The sequence below is a fragment of the Diadema setosum genome, chromosome 17, assembly GCF_964275005.1.
Source record: "Diadema setosum chromosome 17, eeDiaSeto1, whole genome shotgun sequence".
Lineage (NCBI taxonomy): Eukaryota > Metazoa > Echinodermata > Echinoidea > Diadematoida > Diadematidae > Diadema > Diadema setosum.
In genome coordinates, this window is record NC_092701.1 from 28,881,082 (window position 1) to 28,903,126 (window position 22,045).

The 22,045-nt window shown below is 41.4% G+C and overlaps 1 protein-coding gene across 2 annotated transcripts in view; it reads right to left on the reverse strand.

The window, feature by feature from the left end:
- The window catches only part of LOC140240977 (uncharacterized), a 142,902-nt gene that overhangs the window by 55,392 nt on the left and 65,465 nt on the right, over nt 1-22,045 (reverse strand). For both annotated transcript variants that reach the window (XM_072320752.1, XM_072320751.1), the window contains exons 4-11: nt 16,154-16,316; nt 8,909-9,022; nt 7,437-7,592; nt 6,058-6,102; nt 4,784-4,822; nt 3,694-3,756; nt 3,087-3,161; nt 723-824 (exon numbers count right to left, since the gene is read on the reverse strand). In XM_072320752.1, coding sequence (XP_072176853.1) covers nt 723-824; nt 3,087-3,161; nt 3,694-3,756; nt 4,784-4,822; nt 6,058-6,102; nt 7,437-7,592; nt 8,909-9,022; nt 16,154-16,316 — 757 coding nt within the window. The remainder of the gene's footprint in view (nt 1-722; nt 825-3,086; nt 3,162-3,693; nt 3,757-4,783; nt 4,823-6,057; nt 6,103-7,436; nt 7,593-8,908; nt 9,023-16,153; nt 16,317-22,045) is intronic.

The window sequence follows — 22,045 nt, forward strand, 5'->3', positions numbered from 1 at the left end:
TTTTTAAGTTCCACTGTGAAATTTCACATCAGAGATTTACAAAGTCAGGGTGTATTAGTTTTCAAAAAAAAAGAGAGATAATGACAACGACGGAGAGATCAACAGTTGGAGAGAATGAAACACAGAAATACAAGGAGTACATGACAAAGAGAGATAGATAGATAGATGATAGATAGATAGATAACAAATAGATAGATAGGTATATAGCAGATAGATAGATGGATAGATCGGTTTGTCGCTAAATATGAAGAGAGATAAATAGAAAGGTAGATAGATAGATAGATAGACAGATTGATTGATTGATTGATTGATTGATTGATTGATTGATTGATTGGTACGTAGATAGGTAGAGATATATATAGATAGATAAATAGATAGATAGATAGATAGATAGGTATATAGTAGATAGATAGATAGATAGATAGATAGATAGATAGATAGATTGATTGATTGATTGATTGATTGATTGATTGATTGATTGATTGATTGATTGGTAGATAGGTAGATATAGTAAAATAGATAGATAGATAGATAGATAGATAGATAGATAGATAGATAGATAGATAGATAGATAAATAGATAGTTGATAGATTGATATCTAGGTAGATAAACAGAGACATTCTAGGTATATTCTAGGTAGAGAGACAAGGTGATAAATTCAGATGGAGATGGACGGGCAGAGAGCAACGGGAGAAGGAAGAGAGGGGTAAAAAAAAACTTACCCTTTGCTCCTCCAGCACCTGTCTAATGGCTGCCAAATTGGCCTGACTGCCTGGACCCTTGCTTGAAGACGCAGCATCCGTCATAGCTGACATCACCGCTTGCTGGTGGATCGGGGAGGGGGGTGGGGGGGGGGGGTAGACAAACGCGGAAAGGTTACATAAAATCCGTAGCCTCCCTTCCTCGCATTAGTCAGTTGTCTCTCATCGTCTTCCAAAGTGTGACTATTATGTAACCTGTCCCTCTGACTTCTTCCGTCTGTTTTCTCTTGATTTGGCTGAACCTACAATCTCTTGTTGGCCGACGTTCAAGCACAGTACTGGGCCACCATTTCGACGATTCGGAATATGAACGCTTAAAGACATATCTTCTGGCAGTGTGGAAACTGCTATGCGAGAAACTATGCAAATTCATATTTGTTCTTGTTCATGTGGACGAGCACAAATTTTAATTTCAGAGAAATAACTCGAAATGCCAACACACTACGCATGCCGTCATACGCACTACGATGGATATATGGCACAAACGAGTGTACGTAACATTACTTTGGGTACAAATAAAAAAAAAATCAATCTTGTCGTCAACAAGATTGTTCACATTTTTTTCGCAATATATTTGCCCATACTTTCACAGGCATACTGATTTCCTTGTCTTATATTTCCTCTTCATTCCCTTTCATTCAGTTCAATTAACATAACAACGAAAATACATTTTTAAACCTCGAAGTTCGGACCGAATGTGTCAGCCAAGCTGATTTTATGATCTTGAAAGTACGTCATTTATTCCTCACGTAAAAATATCTTCTTATGTAAAATGAATACATTCTTTATACTAAAAACATCATTTTTAGCTCACATCATTATTGTAAACAATTCTTTTATTCAACAAATAACAGCTTTATTTACCATAATGTTTTTCAGTAGAGTCTGAGCTGCCGATAAATAGTCCAAGCGAGTGCTAAAGTCATAATCGGAGACTGGCATCAATTTGATCATAATAATTATATACCGCTCAAGGCAGGCGACGATCAAAATTCAACAAGATACTCTTCCAAACGGAAAGACATTACATAACCGAGGTCTCGTTGGACACCGCAGAGTTCCTATGAATATTCGTGTCTCGAAATTAATTGATGTGGCAAAAGTCGTACCCAAATTGTGTCCAAGCTCGAAGCCTGCATGCCTTTCAAATACGGTTTAATGTGTAACCTGGGCTTATTCCATTATACTGCCTAGAAGACAAAAGCTACCAGCGACCTACTCATGAATTCACAAAGCTGTTCAAATGATACATTGTTATTTTGTGCTTATAATTCACATGGTTATGCGCAACGTACTGATACTATTACTATGTTGCCCACAAATTTAGGGTGACAAGTTTGTAATTCATATTAGAATCGATGCCCAGTATTTCTGCGTATTATGGAAATCTTGATTGTGTTATATACCACATCGAATCGGTTACAGCTCGTTATTCCGAAGGTTCGTTATTCCGAAGGCTCTTTAGTCCAAAGATTCGTTATACGAAGGTTCGTTGTTCCGAATTTCATTTTCGGATCAACGAATCTTCGGAATAATGAACCTTCGGAATGACGCCACAAATGTTCGGATTAACGAACCCTTTTTCATTTTCGGATTAACGAATCTCTAGGTATAGGGAATTTGCGTGTGTCGGATTAACGAACCTTCGGAATAATGAACCTTCGGAATAACGAACAGCACCCCATCGAATCAATAGTGCATTACAAGATTTGAATGTTATCTATTCTGAGTATATGCAAAATAACGATGATGATATAGAGGACAAATATGTCTGAAATGGACTAAACTGGTGTGTGTTAGATGCAAGGAATACATCGAAAATCTATGATGCCATAATGAAAACTTCTCAATTCCACAAATAACATTCTATTTAACAAAAAAAAAAAATACAAAAAATATTAATAGCAATCCATTCTGAGAGGGCAAAGCAATGATATCAAAGAGGACAATAATGTTTACAAAGAAGAGAAATGTCCCCATATGTTTTTTTTTCTTTTTATCAGCTTATTGTCAGCTATTCTATTGATCAATTGAATATCGATAGATCTATCAATATCGATATTTTACTGTCAGCTATCTAATTGCGTAATTTGTAATGATTTGTGTGGTATCAACATTTGGTGTCATCATTGTTTCGTTTTGCTTGTTACATGTTTATGTTTCTTTTTATTTTTTCTTGACTGATGGAAATAATCAACATTTGGTATCATCATTGGGATTTTTTCCTCCTTTTTACATGTTTATATGTTAATTTGCATTTTTTTTTTTGAATGATGGAAAATAAATGAAATGAAATGAAATGAAATGAGATGAAATGATTCTCACCGGAATGATGAAGCTAGGGCCCGGAGGTCCTCTTAATCCAGCGACACCGTCCGCTCCGTCCCGCCCCGGGCTGCCCTGACATGGGAACCAAGCAAAGCGTCAATTCTATTAATCATTCGAGCGCTATACATTATCTGTTTCAATTTATTCATATTGTACTTTTTATTTACCTTCATGGCATGGCTTGAAATGATCAATACATAAAAAAGTTATATTTCCTAGATCAGGTTTTCAGTTTAAGCGGCTGTGTTTCTATCTAACGTCGCAGCAAAGAGATGTGTTGCTCGTGTGCTCGCTTTGATTGCTCTTTTTACATTTTGAGATTTGACTCATACCAAGGTAAGTCTAGACTTAAAAAAGGGAAAAAAATATACAGACATGATTGCTGCAACTTCTCTTGAATATAAAACTTTTCATCAAATTCTAGGTGTCAAAATATAAAAAATAACTCTTACTTTTAAAGATTGAAATCAGTCCTAACGAATTAATCCTCCCCCTAAAAAAAAAAAGAAAAAAAAAGAAAAAAAAAAAGTTTGAACGAGCGTTCTCAAAACTAGTAATTAACTACGTATTTATGTCCCTATGATACCACCGTGAAGACACTCACCCGTTCTCCCTTCTCCCCCGGTGGTCCCCTGGATCCTTCCGGCCCTTGAGGTCCAGGGTATCCCTGTAAGATAACCACGGAGGAGGAAAAAAAAATTAGGAAGGAAAAAAAAAGCAATTCATGTTCTAGATACAGGTTTAAAGCTTTACACATAAAATCTATGGACAGGGCTGCCAACAAACATCTACACATCAAGCTCAAGGAGATTTCATTGGAGCAAGCAAGGAGATACAAATTATTTAACATGCCTATTGATAGGTTTGGGTAATTCGAAGATCTTGTATATTGTCATGGTATTTTGTCCTATCAAGACACGAACAGTCTACAGATCTTGTGATGGTACATCAGAGGGGTAGTCTCTTTCCACCACCCTGGTAGCATCTTGTTGTAGCAGCTTTGTATACTTGTAGTAAATCATATCTGGCACCTCCCAGGGAGATTGAGACGAAAGGCTCACCTCCCTGCACCGCTGGAACAATAGGTATTCATTCACTCAATTAGTCACAGAGCAGTTATTTGTCATCATATAAATTATCGTTCCCCTTCCCTTCTTTCCATGAGGCCGGGGGATTAATCATTCCCGAAACAAATCACGGGGCAACTCGTCAAGTCCATAAGCAGCATCAAACCCAGCTGAGAGCGAAATCAAACATTTAGTACCAGAAACGTCTCTATTTCGTCGACGATTCAATATGGTAGTGATGAGTTATTCTAACACAATCCACATTGTGTTTCATTTCGCTCAATGAGGTACATTTTCTACCTACAAAGAAAGGGACACGGAAGAGAAAGTCCCATAATACAAAGTGCAATGATGGTATATTGCTTAATTTACCAAGTATAGCATCTACTTCGTTTCTATAGTACCCTGCCGCTGTCATAACCTCGACACTGCCAGGACATGTACTTGCCTAGTAAATAATAGAACTGGTTCATTCAAGTTGACACTGGGTAGGATTCAAACCCATGATTTGTTGGTGAAGCGCCTATATACAGCCTAATGCACTCAACCACACATGCGAAGTGCGCCTAGTAGTAGTATTGTATATCCGTGATAAAAAGCCAAAAAGACTGACAACGTAACACTTACACGTGGTCCGGCAGGTCCAACAGGTCCAGGGTAGTACTCCTAGATTTAGACGGGGATAAAAGAGAACATCGGGGTAAGATTATCACGTATCATTCGTGGAGTTATAATGCAACTGTGATTCATATTTTCATATCGAATGATGCCGAGACATCCTCATCACCACACAGGGTGTCCTCCTCTGACGCACTCTTTTCAGTGGTCCTGTATTATCATGAGGAGGCGTCGGTCCCTGACCATGGATGACACAAAGATGCTAGCTTCAACATTTTAGCAATGGAATGCGAACGTTAATGTTCGGGGAAAGAGCTGCAATGCACTGAAAGACACTGAAACAATCCTTATCACCTAGCGGAATATCCTCCTCTTCTCATACCCTTTGAAAGATCCTCCATAACCAGGAGGAGGCGTTGGTTCCCTCTGACAGCGGATGACCCGAGATGCTATCTTCAAGATAGTAATGGAATGTGGACATTATATTCGGGACGGGAAAAAAAAAGGCACACCAGGGTAGGTACCTGTGGCCTATTTAAGAGGGCGTCTTCCTCACAGCGTTGAGTTTTGCAGACATATTTCTGAGAAGCATTTAAATCAAGTTCGTGCCATGAAGATTAGCACAACTAGCACATTAAAAGTTTACAAAAGACGAGCAACGAATTTATATGATACAAAACAAATATGGGGAAAATAATTGCTGCCCTCTATCGACATGTTAGTAAAGAATATAGCAAATAACCAATGTAACCATGAACAAATATTGCCGTAGATGTCTTACTGATTAAGTCAAATAACTAATGGGATATAACAAATGGGATCTCTATGTGGGACTGACAACATTCACAAATCATAAGCAAGGACATTCCAAAGAGCAACCAGGGAAAAAAAAGACTCTTAATGGAGAGATGTAATTCGTAAGTTAGGACGGTTTCTATAGTCCCTCCTCAGGACACGGGGAGTAGATATCGAACTCTTCGGGGTTCCTTGGAATGCAGAGCCAGAGGGACTTGGTAGTTCTGTTTATGTTCAGGGAAAAGTTAACCATTTCAAAACTTTGTCTGCTATCATTTAAAAACGAGGTAAAAAAAAACAGCACACGAATCCCCAGACATCCATCCAAAGACACGGACACAGACACAGACACAGACACAAAAAGAGACATTAAACGCAACTAACACTCAATGCAGCTGAAAGGTGTACATCCATTACTGCAATCTATATTTTATCGGTACAGGGGGAACAAGCAGACAATCAAACAAACAGACAAAAAAAAAACTTACGACTCGGCTTTCTCCTTTCTCTCCCTTCGATCCCTTCGTTCCTCTCTGTGAGTAAATAAAGAAAAGGACAAATACATCCAAATTCACGGAGGAATGGAAACAAATCAGGTACATAGTCCGATGCCAAGCAAAATGAAGCATTTTGAAATGTTTAACTTGCAAAGGTCAGTGTCGGCTCCCGAACTTAACATGCCGCCGACATTGCTTCTGCATTGAGTGATGATGTTATTATAGTCTTTTATGTACTTAACTTATAATTTATGTGTTACTTCACATTGTCATGGATGCATATTGCAAGTACAACACTGATGTGTGGACAACTTGATAAATGAAATGAAATGAAATGAGAGCATACCTTATCATTGTAATTAAAAGAGCGCTCACGCAGAGACAAACATGGATAAAATCTTACATTCTCATCAGAATTATCTGACAGCTCTAAAACACAACACAAAGCACACAAAAGCAAACTAGGAAAAAGGAGCTTTAGCGCTGCATGTTAGTACCTTCTTGGTGTAACTGGGATTACGTACAATTTTATATACTTGTATGAAACACATCTAAACTGTTAAGAATCACAAAATTCACTTCGACAAAGTTTGGTGTCTCTTGGCGAACCCTCCAGCCCCTCCAACGACCCGACCTAACCCCGCCGAGTGACCCTCGCTCGAGTGAGGCCACCGCAGTAAATATAACTCCACAAACGACAAAACACAAGCATACTGTTACATATGCTGAAGTTTTACGACTAGCTAAAACTAACTATTGTTGCTTGGTTAGTTTTGTCAGCTTGTATGTGTGTGTGTGTGTGTGTGTGTTTTGTGATCGCAAATAATTCGCGTCCCACCTATTATATGCCAAACCTTGTCACAAGGTGCCAAACTGACGATAAATTTGAAAACAGCTTTGCCCGTGACTTCTCCATGCTTCAGTTATACACTGTATAAACCTAAGTGAAGTATCATTTTTTTGATTCTCAGTCACAATTCTATACTCTGGTATCAACACCAATAGTACTGGGGAATTATAGCTATACTAATGCTGCTGTAACAATCAACTGTCCTCAACAATCTATCTAGCCCTGGTATGACTGTATCATAATTGTTATTTTTCTTTATTATTATCAACGTCATAATCATCGTCATTTGTTATTATCATTATCATCAAACATAGGCCCAAGGTTTTCAACGTCAGATATTCCACGAATATATCACAAGTTTGGATAATAAGTGTTAGCACTTTTTTATGCTCCTGAGAAACGGATTCCACATCCCTATTTCACTTTCTTTTCTTTCTTATCAATGCATCCATTCGTGCAGTACTTGTTAGGGTTTTGTGTGCGTGCGTGCGTGCGTGCGCGTTTTCTCTGTACAACTCACTTCACCAACTGCGCTGATTGGTCCGTTTTCACCGGCCACGACCACGTTGAGGGTTGCCGGATCGATGGACGCCTCGTAGCTCCATTCTAATCCGTCTCCCGAGCCGTAATACACGTTCGTCGGTCCGTTGACTTGCTCCCCACGCCTTTCAGGTAACTGAATCAAGCAGAGAAAAGGAATACCTACATTAAGGAAAGATGGAAACAGGAATCGAGTGCATTCGAGTTATCACTTCCTCATCCCCCCCCCCCCGCCCTTCACCACCCAACCCGCCAAAGTGCATGTCACTATTAACCCTAAAAAGACGGGGGGGGGGGGGGGCCTAAAAGGCCCCCCCCCCCCTCGACATTTCGCGCGATTACTCTGCAACACGCAATGCTCTCGCCGCGATGCTCTATGGCTTTTTTCTTTCGAGTTTCCCGCACATTTTGACACCAAATTTGTGATGCCCGGGGGTACGGTTCTGAAGTTACATAACTTTTTGTACATGCACGTGAGGCCGAAAATGGCTCAAAAATGTGATTTTGTGTACAAAGTCAATGCAAATTGAGTTTTTTCACATGGCTCATATAAATATGCTTATTTTTACTCTCAATGGCTAAAATTTATTTGTTTTAGGAGTATTATGCTTCAAAAAGTGTCTGCCACAAATTTTGTTAAAAAAAACAACAAAAACAAAAGGTCGAAAAAACAAAGAAATACATAAGAAATTCATAAAACAATAAAATAGATAAGAAATTAATTTTGATACCGAATTTTTTTTTCAAGTACATTTGCTAAGAATGCCACTAAGAATAATTAGACCAAAAATGAGCACTTTTGGAGCTTTCTTTACTGATTTAGATCAAAGAGTCTGATTTCTCGCATAAATTAGCATAATTAATCAAAATAATATAAAAGAAGACTATTTTGTAAAATTTGAATATACGATCTTGTAGATTACATCGCACACTACCATTGTGCAAAATTTCGCGGCGATCACGCGATCCACGGCCGAGATCTTAAGGGGGGGGGGGGGGCCTAAAGGCCCCCCCCCCCCCAGTCTTTCGAGCTACCAAAATAGCCCAGTCTTTTTAGGGTTAAAAAGGCAAACTACAGTCAAAAGTGCCTCAGATTATACCTACGGTATCGGCCACTGAAATCCCCCCCCCCCCCCCCCGGAAAGACCCTGTGTATAGCGGTCACTTATCTAACTCTGCCAACGGCCACCAATCTTGTCTCCTGCCACAGATTTTAACCTGTGTAGAAAGGCCGCAGACCCATATGGAGTCGCAACAGAGTCGATGATTAAGATGATTTCTACTTTGAGGCCAAACCAATCCTGCATGGCGATCAAGATCAGTTCGTCACTGCTGTTTTCTCCCGTCATTCAGGCATAGAAATTGACTGTGAAAAAAAAAAAAAAAATCTCTCTCATTGCATGCACCATTGAGCCAAAGTTTTGCTGGCTTCTTACAGTGGCCCGTTCTCACCTGTCGTTCTTCGATGAAGGTGTTTGCCGGTCGGCTACATTCTGGGTCGTAAACAAAGCACTGCTCCGCGGCGGCGGAAGGATCGGGGATGATCAATGCTTGCTGGATGAGGCCCTGCGGAGGAATGGACCAAGCAAAACACAATTAATCTTCAGGAAAAAAAAAAAACCCACCTCCAATACCGAGTCATTTCAACTTCCCAAGGAAGGTGCTTTAATCAACTTTATATAATTAATGGTTCAGCAATGTAATACATGAAATACATAACAAACAAATAAACAAACAAACAAACAAACAAACAAGCAGGTGACTATGAAATGTATTCATGATTTCAACTGATCCATTTCTCAACCGTTCGTCTGTTGTCATTCCGTCTTGGGAGCAAGAGACAGACTCTACATTCTAGACCCATCAGGATGCTGGTGTTTTGAGGACCGCTACGATGATTTGAAGTGGCAGGATTACGTCCATCGTGCATTTACTGTCCAAGTGGCCAATTCGTTCTTGCAATTAAATGTCAAATGTAGTCTGGCCATTCAAGCGCAGCATAGATCGTTTCGACTCATGTGCTTTTCGACAGATATACCAGTACTTACAATGTATATTATCATCTGATTTTATTTCAATGTCAGAACGCCGTACCGCAATAGATTGGTAGCTTTGACGAGCGGTTGCTTGAACAGTCGATGAGTTTTCACCTTCGAAGGTGACCTACGCATTTTTATGGTGCACAGGTGCCCCACAAACTGGATCACACTGGCGCCGGCAATTGAGAGTTCCCTTGTGGGCTTGCCATGTAGGCTAATGTCATAGCCATCCCACAGGTATGTTATGACGCTGTTTTGGGGGGAAGCTCGATTCAGCGATTACCGACCCCATTGCAATGTTCAAGGCCATTATCCACATATAGTTCCTCTTTAGTAGTCTGAAAACGCAAGTAGTGTCTTTCTTTAATGCTCAGTAAAACAACGCTGAATTAAAGGGGTACTTCCTTGATTTCTTACAGAGACCCAAAGATAGAAAAATAAAAGCTCTAGAGCAGCAGCTCTGGGGCCCGTTGCATAAAACTTACCGTTGAATTTCAATGGTAACTACCGTCAAAATTAGGCGTCACAGCCAATCAGCATCAAGGATTATAATATTTACCGCTAATTTGAAGACTTACCGCTAGAAAGGAGCGGTAAGTCCAGCGGTAAGGGTTTTATGCAACAGGGCCCTGGTGTGGTGTGCGCGTTTTCGTTTATTTGTAGCTTGTTTCTTTCCTTTTTAGTCCATGGGCCAAGACCCGAAAAATGGGTTGTTGGTACCATCTGAGGTGGCACAACCTTTTTGGTGTCAGTTTGTTTGTCGGGCATAGATATGCTTATCAAGCTATGATAGCATTTCCAAATGAGTCATAATAAATGAATTTTTAACCAATTTGGTCTCGTTTTTATATCCCTATACTTCTGAATCGAAACTAAACCGCTATACAAAGAAGAGCACTGCCTTCTGTATGTCCACAGGTGTTCTGTTGTAATCGCGGTGCGCTTTGTCTTTATTCAAGGCAGCGAAGGGAATATCCAAAGGGTTATGATGTCCACAGCTGTCACGCGGTGCGCTTAGTCTTTATCTAGACCAATATACGGTTATCATATCTAAATTTCCTTATAAAAGGGATTATCTATACTGTTTTTATACTACCCTATCAACAGATACATCAGTTTTAAACAAAAATCACTCTGTTCATTTACAATATCATTCATGGAATGTATCGTAGTGTACCGGTACATTGTTTTTGCATTATCTTATATTGTTGGAGGGACATGAAGCGACATTGGCGTGGTATCAGCGTTTTCACCGTAGCGTTTTCGCCGGAAAATGATAAATAATTGAAAGATACGGTAAAATTCACGAAGAATTGCTTTTATTGTTGTTGTTTTTAGATAAAAGGATATACACTGTATCATAAGCTTTGGATATTCCCTTCGCCGTCTAGAACAAAGACTAAGCGCTGTGGACATCATAACCTTTGGATATTCCCTTCGCTGCCTTGAATAAAGACTAAGCGCACCGCGTTTACAATAGAACACCTGTGAACATACCATAGAGCTGCATTTTACAGCTCTATGGAACATACAGAAGACAGTGCTCTTCTTTGTGTAGCGGTTAGTTTCGATTCAGAAGTATAGGGATATAACAACGAGACCAAATTGGTTAAAAATTAATTTACTATGACTAAGCTACTCATTTGGAAATGCTATCATAGCTTGATAAGCATATCTATGCCCGACAAACAAAATGACACCAAAAAGGTTTTGCCACCTCAGATGGTACCAATATCTGGCCTGGCCCATGGACTAGTGTGATGGCGTGGTATCCAACTTACTTAATTACAGCGAACCACACAAGGTACAGGAAGCCTACAAAACAGCAATATTGCCAAAATATTTTGAAATATAACCACACCACTTCAGCTCGGTTTTTTGTTTGTTGTTTTGTTTGTTTGCGTGTTTTTCTCTTCTTCTTCTTTTTTTTTTTTTGGTAGATTTTCGCGTGCGAATACGTACTATCCATACCAAAGGGGTTGTCAAGAATAGTCAGTCCTGCGAGGTTATAGGGCGATAACCCAACTCATTTGTTTCACGGCCAGTCACCGTGGGAATGTTATACCTGGAAAATAATTTCTCCTTCCCACTCCCATAGTGGTATAGCCTGTCCTTATGTTAGCACACCTAACTACACGTACAACCACCTCCAAACACCCACCTTATATATGCGTTTAAGTTGTTGCATAAGGCTGCGTTCACATAGACGTATACGGTATTCGGTATACGGTATTCGCTATTCGTTATTCGCTATTCGCTATTCGCTATGCGCCGTCAAGTCGACCCAGTACACCATCACCCGCACTATCAACTCCCTACTTCTTTTTCCTACACAATCATCCCAGCAATAACAATTTTTAAACCGCGTCAGAATGTCAGTCTACATGCTTATTTTTGCTAAAGGGCAAATCCAGACCAAAATTTTCTTCATTTCATAAACGAAAGATGGTATACGCTGCTCGAAAATCGAACAAGCGCGATTCCCACTATGCTATACTATTCTATGCTATTCGGCATTTCCGAATAGTGCCCTCTTATGTGAACCGGTGTTAGGAAATCCTACCGTTCGATTCAAGCTATTCGCGTGCCCTCGAAAACGCGCACCGAATACCCGAATAGTAGAGAGCTTTAGAATTTAGACGCGCGGACGTTCAAAGCGGAAAAAACATGGTCTGAGCGTGCGCAGTAGCGCACGTCAAGTTACTGCGCACGCTCAGACCATGTTTTTTTTCCCTTTGAACGTACGCGCGTCTAAAATCTAAAGCTCCCTAGTATACTTCTATGTGAACGCAGCTTAAACGTTGAGAGGTTTGTAATCATTAAATTACCCTTCGTGACATAAGTAGATAACTACTCCGTTTACTGTCATAGAAATCACAGTCTACGTATTTCTGCAAATATTTTATATTCAAGCTGATAATTCACGGTATGTGGAAACGAACACGTCGTCTGTGATGTAATGAGTCTTTGTAAAATCATAAATATGCTAGGTAGTTCATCTTGAAAAAAAAATACTTCCATTATTCTTTTCGTCTTTTTTTTTCTTTTTAAACACCTGAAATAGTGCACCATGTCTGGCATTTCCAACTGATCCATAGGTGTTGCTCTCGACTATATTAACTAATCTGTCCCCCACAACGAAAAAAAAAAAACCCGTACTCATATGAATTTCATCATGAAAATAACGAGCAGGCCCGAGGAAGAAGTAATTGCATCTTTCATCACACAAAATCGCCTTTTTTCTACGTTAAAACGAGATGTTGTTTGCGGAAGTGGGTCGGCGGAAGACGTTGCGAAGTGATATTTTCCTCGATCTTTGATTGACCGCTTTCTTGTTTCTTGTCGCAGTTAATTTTCCTGAAAGTTGTCTTTATATAAATCATTAAACAGTGTAATTTACAGTGGATCCAAATTTGTTACATTCAAGACCACGTCGATGCCCTGTCCCCAAAGTAGACATTTCCTGTGGATTCGGTTGTCTGAGGACCCAGAGGGGGCCAGACCAAAAAGGAAAGGGAAGAGTCGGGGGCTGTATACCATTTTCTTGTATAGTCTCTCCCATCACGGGTCACCTCCTAAGCTCATAATGTGTGTCCCAGGAGCGCTATCAAATGTTCACTAACTGCAAACATTTCAAGAGGCTGAACTTTTTTCGGGTCAACCTAGCCGCCTTGCACTGCTTTTTCCTTTAGCCAGTCTACGAAGGACGCAAGTGCCATCTGGAATTTGTTTCCATGTTGGAGAGACGAGACTAAAATATGAACAACGACAGGGTTACAGTGGGCGAAAATTTAGTTGATCCAAACAGCAAACTTGACAAAATTGTTCCCTTAAAACATTCGTTAATATTCTGTTCAGGAGATAGTGGAGAAGAATGATTTCGCGAAAATTCCACTTACGCCCTTTTACAGTAGATGGAAAGCACCTGTTCGTTCTACGACCGGTAGAAGACCATTTCAACTCCAGGGGGTGGACGATCAACACGTGCGCATCATGTAACATACTTGGCGCGCGAAAATAACTGACACTGCTTTTATTCACATGTTTTAAATAGTGTCTTGTAGCATGGGCATAATATCCATGCTTGTAGATACAAATCGCCAAGTCTGCACTTGGTACTTGCAGAGGTACTTTCCTATTACGTGAATGTGCCTGACAGGTAGCAAGAAAGTCCTTGAACTACTGAGTGTGCTTCTGGCGTTGTCAAGGGCGGAGGTACACAATGATAGACAGACAGACAGACAGATATAAAGACAGAGATATCACGTAAATCCAGTTCTGAGAGACGGCATCCCACTACAGAAATCCGACAGAATCTCGCAAGTTGACTCTCGATCAAGGGTTCGCTGCTTTTCTCATGTTGCGTTTGAGTGAAAAACGTAAAACTACGAACTGACACACATTTTCTTCAAATGAATATTCGTCTTTCCATCATATCAGAGCATCAATGCATATTTTATAAGCCAGCCTATACTCGTATTAAATCAATCCTGTGAACCGACTTTGGGTAGGCAGGGGTCTGCCCTAAATCTCCTCCAATAGCGTCTGGATGCATGCTTCTGCTGTTACATCTGCCTGCATGACTATTTCAGATACGACCAGAGACGTCTGTGCACTCCTTGTTGTTTCTTTCTTCTTCATGTTTTCTTCTTTCTCTACTTTTCCTCCGTCTGTTCCGCACTTTCCTTCGTCTGTTCCGCACGAAACGTATACAGTTACAGTGACCATCTGTTTCTTGGTAGCGGATAAAAACATCGTAACAATGAAAACGATCTTCAATTGTTGTTTCTACTTTATTTCTCACACACACACACACACACACACTCTCTCTCTCTCTCTCTCTCTCACACACACACACACTCTTCTGTCTGTCCTCTTCCTATTAATCTATCTGTCTGTCTCCATCTTCACTCCTCTCTATCCAGGTTATAAACAGTATATTCAGTTGCGTAGTTCGGTCTGTCCAAGTATTCATGATTCTTTCTATTGTTTCTATTTTGCACTACTCTCTACATTCCTCACTTTCCCACTTTATAAATACTAGATATTTTGATGTAACCACATCGCAGTCATGGCATCCCATAATGCCCCACTGCAGACATATTCATGAAAATAAATGCATACGTAAGGACCACTATCACTATCCTTATTTGCAAGAGGATCAAGCGACAGTGACCAGACTAGCACGTACATACACGCCATGGACTGCGGCGTCCACAACGGCAGGGTTTCCATGCCAACCATGGTTTAATCTGCACGCAATCGGCTGGTGATAGCTGGCTGGAGGTAGAGGGGGATACATTTCTCCTCGCAAACTACCTTCGAGATGTGCGGTGCATTTTAAAAATATGCATGGTAACGTCTTTTCCCTACAGATGCAAACGGTGGCACGCTTGTACCACAACTCCCAAATTTGTCCATGGAAGATCCTTGAGGCGCGGTGACCCAGACAAAACCTCTCGCATTTATTTTTTTCTTTTTTTTTTTACGGTGGAGCCACTTGAGACCTTCTGCTGTAGCTTTCCACAGCTTGAAGCCGAGGTCATTGATTGATGTCAGTTGAGCAGGCTGGTATGATCTCTTGACTTCCTCGTGATTCAAGAATGAGAGACCATTATCTCTCCAAACAGAGTGAGTGTAATATCTCTCATGTCTGAATGTGTCTAGTTGACGTCCTTCCACCTACCAGTAAATCTCCACCCGGCCGCGTCTAACTCGGAACTTTGACAACGAAATTCTCCCTATCCCATTGATCAGTTCCTCAGACCTTTGAAAGCCCTGTTATCCAATGATCGCTCTGTTTGTTCGTCTTCTCTATCTTTCTAACATCCTCCTGTTTTCTCTACCTATATTTGTTTCTCTATCTGTATGTCTGCCCAACTGGTCGTTTGTCTGTCTGTCTGTCTCTCATTGCATGTGTGTATGTCTCTCTCTCTCTCTTCTATTCTTCGACGGTGCTGGGAGAACAGGGTATACTTTTTTTTTCGGTGTACCCATTTCTGCAGTAATGATGATTTTCATGGCGGTGAAAAGTTTCTTTAATTAATCCCTATCAAGAGTCCAGTATCTGTCCAAAAGACATGGACAACCAAAGCGTCTTGCAGGCTTTTTCAATAAGCACATTGTTTTTTGTTTTCTTGTTTTTGTTTCGGAGGTACTATGTAAAACTGTCTGGCTAACTTCTGGCGTCAAAGCAAAGGCAGAACAAGAAAGGAGCTTGCGAACAAGCAGGAATCGAACAAAGATCTGAATATGTGACAGTGTTTCACATCGGAAAGAAATATGCTACCAACAAGCACCAACAAAATGAGGACCGATCTCTGTCTTCCTGTCAAAACCTGAAAATGTTAATACAAATAATTTTTTGCTCCATCTTCGACTTCATGAAGAAATTTTTGTTAGTTTTGTGGTGAGACTCCTTCCTGTTCTGAACTACGTATTCATGAAGTGGTAGAAAGAGTAGGTATAAAACGAAAGTTACGGACATTTCCAAACAAACGCCACCACACGCACCCAAACACGCACAATCTAACGCACTTATTAATAGGGCCTACTATCTCATACACAAGCACAGTATCACGCAATGGCACAGATAAACACCCACCCACACACACATACACACTCACACAAGAGTAGCAAATCGGAATGCCCCACTTACTTCAAAGTGTGTTCCGCTGATGCTGTTCCCAAAGATGAGAAGGCCGTCGAGATCGATGTTGGAAGGACCGACCGACCTCTTGATCGTCTGCTTCTGTGGGTTCATGCAGTTGATTGTGAGTGTCACTTGGTCGCCGCTGACCCGAAATGCTACCCGATGCCAACTAAAGGAGACCAAGACATAGACGAAACAGTGAAGTATAGAGAATGAAGTAGTAACAATAACTAATTACAATGGAAATAATGATAATGATAACAATCAATTCTAAGAATAATGAATTGATAATAAAAACAATATCACTATCATCAAAGAAATTAAGAAGTCCACAGCAACATGGATAATTTACTAAACAATGGTCGTACTGTATATTAATCCTCCGAGACAAAATCACAGAGGTGGACACTGCGTTGATTTAACCTAATTCTCAATTATGAAACCTCACAATAGAGAAAGAGAGGATACTTGTACAAATACAAACATGATTACAAATAAACCAAGATGGACTTTGGTGTGTATCTAGAAGGGATAATGTAAATGCCTGGAGCATGAAGATCCATGGGATAAGGTAGGCCTATATTGTGTAGGCTCAGAAACGAGATAGGTGAAATTTCTTCACTAGGAGTAGACGGTAGAGATGTTCCGTTTCAATATTAACCCTTGAGGCCACCTTAAAAAATAAATTAGATATGATGGAACGCCAACGTCCGTGTGCGTTCCACGTGCGTCATGATGAACCCTCTTCCATCCCAAAATAAAACAAACACACACACACATAAAGAAAGTAAGAAAGACCAGGGATTAAGTGATTTTTGCCATGGTTTTCATTTTCGACTACACGAAGAGAGAAAGACAGAGAGACTTGGTAAACGGGAAGAGCATTAAAGAACACTCGGGAAAATCGTCTAACCAGCTGTAAGAGCTTGTATCGGCGAAATACATAAAGAAGACGGATGGCATCGACCACAAACTTCCTGCTACCTCCGACTCGGCAGATGGGTTAGCAAGACATGGTATGCTGGCGAAGCGTGCCATCTGCGCGTGTCATCACAATCAGCGCCCATTTCCAAGGGGCAAGTCAAGGGGAAGAGGTCTCCAACCTGTCCGTTCGATACGCCGACAGAATTTGTAGTCAATTGGACGGAAACAGCCACTAATTGAGTCAAGTAGCCCTACCGCGCCAAGTGGTCTTTCCTTCGAGGGTCATTATCATGCAAAATCCACCTCAACACGGACAAGCACACACACTTTGATATCATCCACTCCACATCTGAACCTTCACCTCAAAATGTCATTGACACTGCGTAATACAAGGTTGTCAATGATTCCACTAATGGGGTCATTCACATTTTGATGTAGGACACAAACGTAACTTGCGAACTTCGTAAGGACGGATTACCGGTGGCGTTATCCTTCGTATCAAGTCTTCTGTTCATGTTGGTTTGTACTGTCGACGAGACATCGCTCTGTAAACCGTTTTCTCATCGGAGAAGGAGGGTGGGACTATATAAGGTGGTAACCCGGGGGTGGTGGATGCGGCTATGGATGAGGGTCTTGAGTTCGAATCCTGACAGATGTGTTCACCTTTTGTTGAGATGTTTTGCCCACCATGTACTACTTGACCCAGGTGAATAAATGAATAGATCCCTGGCAATGCTAGGGTAATGATGATAGCAGGTGACTCTATGGAAGAAGTGTTAAGACCGAAGAGGCTGACTATGTTCGTTAAATAAGACCTTATCATTATCATCATGATAGAAGAAAGAGATTATGCATGTAGAGAAGGATCGATCATAGAGCAATAAACAGGACATGGAAAAAGATGGAGAACAGAGACAGTGCTTTGGAGGTTGATGAGAATAACCCGATGAGGATGAGAAGTTACTGGAAACTGAAGAGGAGAGAACAAGAAGAGGAGGAACATTTTCTTCTTCTATTAACTAATAGGAGGTAAACGGATGGCAGGTTCCAGCACTGTCAAGATTACCCACGTCGCAAAGACTCCCTCCTAAAAGCAAGAGCAGCGAATTTAGGAAACGTCCACTTGCCCGTGCGGGTTTACGCGAGGGAGGAAAACTGAGAAGAGGGCATCATCTTTAATGGGTCACCACTTAACAGCTTCACGCCCCCATTTTGGACGATTGAGTTATAATGACAAGTTGCGGCCTCGGAAGTATCAATGGCTTCGCATTCCTTTCTGACGATGGTATTGTAATATTGACGAGATTCCAACCAATCCCCCAAATTTCTCCTCTCTGATTGTAAACCGTGCATCTGTCGCTGCCATCCCCAGCTGCCGCCTTTAGAATGACGCGGGGTCAAAACCTGGTGAAAGGTCATTCTCTCGGATATCTCCACGTGGATTCTCCTTCATCTCTGCGTTTGGGCTGATTTTTTTTTCCCCAAGATGTGATGTTTTGACTTCATCACGAGAAATCCTCACGTTCCCGTCCTCTTGGGTCTCTTGTGGCTCTCTCTCTCTCTGATATTGCAAGATTCAAAGAAAACTCAGTTCGCATTGCGAGAAGTTATTTTGAAACAGTGCAATTTGCTCCTAGCAACACTCACATCATGTAATTATATTTATGTATCATTCATGGCACCATCGTGGTGGCAAAATGCCAGGAACATCGGTACTGTCAAGCATCAGACGTATCATCATCAATCAATATTCACGTATCAAAATAAAGGAAGGTAGAAAAGAGCAATCAGAAAGATACCCCTATTTCACATGCACTTAATCTAATTACCAAGATTTTACAGATTTAATATTCTCAGTTTTACAGTTCACGGATACCTATCTGCAGAATCAGGTAGAACTGGAAGCTCCGTGTATAAGGTGGGAAGTGGAAGTGGTCTTTGAACTTAGGACCTTAGTGTCATTATTTAAGTTTTTGCGTCTTCAGATCAAGGTGGAGGCAAGCTCATCGATCCATGGAAGCGGTTGCCAAGGCTGAGACCTCCTCCACTGAATTGATGAGTTCATTTCCAACCATCAAAGAGCTTACCTAGATTTGACTCGTTTAACTGCTCAGCATCTTTGCAGTAACCACGTCCTCAAAACTTCAGCCATTTGACCATCAGTAAATGTTATTGCTCTATTTATAGCTCCATTCCTTGCCAGGATTTATACCACTTGGCGATCCATCATTGCAAAGGGTTAAAGAGGGCCTGGGTAAAGAATCCGTGCAGGGGCAGAGGGTCGGAGAGTGATTTCCCACGACAACCAGGTCTCTTCTAGAGGGAATAAATGAATCCATTGGGATCGATAACTACCAAGACGTCAAATTTAACGTCACGAGAAACTTTTTCCCCCTGACGAAAATAAGCTCCCAAATGCTGACCCTGACGTCAGTTTTTTATGAACCGGGACGAAGACCACAATCAAAACCATCCGAATAGGGATGCAACTTGCACGAGTGGCGAAAAGTGCGCGTCCCTCGAGAAAAAGCATTCATGTTACCATCCGTCTCTTTGCTGTGTGATTTATTCATCTGGCCTACACTTGTTCCCCGGTCTGCTACCCCCGACAGATGATGAGTTGAACCCTGGGTCACTCGCTTGCGGCAACGGTAACGATCCCGGGAATAGGATTTTACTTTTCCGTTTCAGGTGACGTTATCAATTTGAAATGAAGAGGGATTTCTATTCTACCTCCAGGCAAAGGAGAAATGTGCAGTCAACATATTTCATAAACTTCCTGCACGGTAACCAGAAGGTCGTCGTTCAGAAGCATTTTTTTTTTTTGGCAGAATGAGTGTGTGCATGGTGAAATCTATCCTCAATGATTTTTCCCATTTGTGAGCTCAATGATGGAACAATTCACACAACACTTTGAAGGGAATAATACAGCAGTCAGCCCCAGATTTTGTCGTTTAAGTTGTAGTCACAAGAATCCCCAGTCGCCAGCAACCCTTTGATGAAATTTCAACTAGGAAACGAGTTATATCGTGAAACTCAACTCTCAAAGATTGACAGACTCAACCCGTTGATCTCAACAAAACTTAGCTTTTGTTTCATACCGTGTATCGTATGCTCTTTTCGCCAGTTATTCGTCATCCATCTCTTCCATACCAACCACATATCCACCTCATTTGGACTAATTCTGTACACCACTTGGACGAGTCGTAACATCACTCCTCCATATGAAAGGCATGTCACATTCATTTGGTTGCGTTTTCAATTTCTAACACTGTTATCATTTCGATTACAACACAAACGGGACAAAGTATATAATACTACACATCACTTCCATTTCATGTCAGAGTTTAAGGGAAACTTCTACCATCTTGAAAGGCTGATTTCATGGTACTCTTTTAACTCATTATGACGAGCCGACTGTGGTATAACATTCATTTCCCATAGACGCCTGCACGAGTGTACTGTGGATAGGTCTTCAACGGGTCAAGCTATCGCGGTGTGGCCCTGGATCGCACGACATGTCTGACACTACATGTACATGCTCAGTCTGCTCATGGAGCTACGAAACCACTTCCCACTCCTTTGACCTGTATGCAATGGTACACCCCTCACGAGCCCTGTCGACACTCGACTTCGTATGATCTTATCACACCCATTCGAAAAGCAACACAAGTAATACATCTGCAGGCAGCCATGCAAGGCGCGCCCGTATAATAAGGTTGGCATCGCAGCATGCTGAGCCAGGCCAAGAAAATTGGGTCGAAACCATCCTTATCCATATATAGAGTGTGTACGATACCAATGAGTGTTGACATCCACCACCCCTCTTATTCCTCCCATCCTATCCTCTCCCACCTCTACCACTCATCCTGACCACCACGCCCACCTGCATGTCGAAATACAGTGTCATCAGGTGATAGCGCGATATGTGCGGGGCTACACGGCTCTGAAAACATGTATTACTACCAGGGAGACCACCTCACCAGAAGTGCACCGATGGAAGAGTGTGTGTCACATTGGAGCAACAACACAGCAGCTCCATGACTTTACGGTACACTCACAGGACTGTACTGAAAAACGAACGTCTCTCTACTGTGACCTGGGAGGAGGGAGAGACCCTCCCACCTCCCTGCCTCGGCGGTGCGCTTACCTTCGAATTTCTTCTTATTATCTACGAAACGTCCCTCCCTCCCCCACTCTTTCCATAAGTAAGCCTATCTATCTATCTTACTATCTATCAATCGATCTATCTATCTATCTATCCAGCTATGTACAACAGATGTTTCACCTTTCATTGATCTGGGTTCACAATAGCTATCATTCGACCTAGGAAAATTCGTTGAATTCTTGACATGGTCAAAAATCTGCCAAGTAAGCATGCAGGAGGCCTTTTCCCTATGAGGGAGAAAAAGAGCTCATGGGCGATGAACCGGAAACGGAAAAGGCGTTATGTTCATGTGTCAAACTACTGCAAAAGCGGATGAGAAGGTTATGTCCGTGTCTAGAGCTGTTCCTCAGTTCGACAACGAAGACCTGACGAAGACGACGAAACGGATAAACGGGCAGCGGGTCAAGGAAAATAACTTTCCTTTCGCCGAGTGTCGGCATCGAGGAGCTAACTTCACAGTGGTTCACTGACCCCAGGGCACACGTCATCAGGACGACAATGTTTTGCTATAAGTCGCACTGGTTGCAGACACCGGAAATTGAACTGCTGAAGCCATTACCATTCGATGTTCTCGAATTTTCCATATAATCTATTTTATATGGCAGTTAATGCTGAGTAATTATGAAAGCGTGTGTATTTTTATGCGGGCGTGTGCATATGTTTGAATATGGGTATGCTGGCGTAGCCTGTAAGCGTTCTCCTTCGGAGTTGAAGGTACATGTAATGTACTACCTCCTTTGGTCGTACCAGAGAGGTGGTCTTCCAATTACAGGTCCAGGCGATATGCGTCCAGTGGTGTCAGGTCT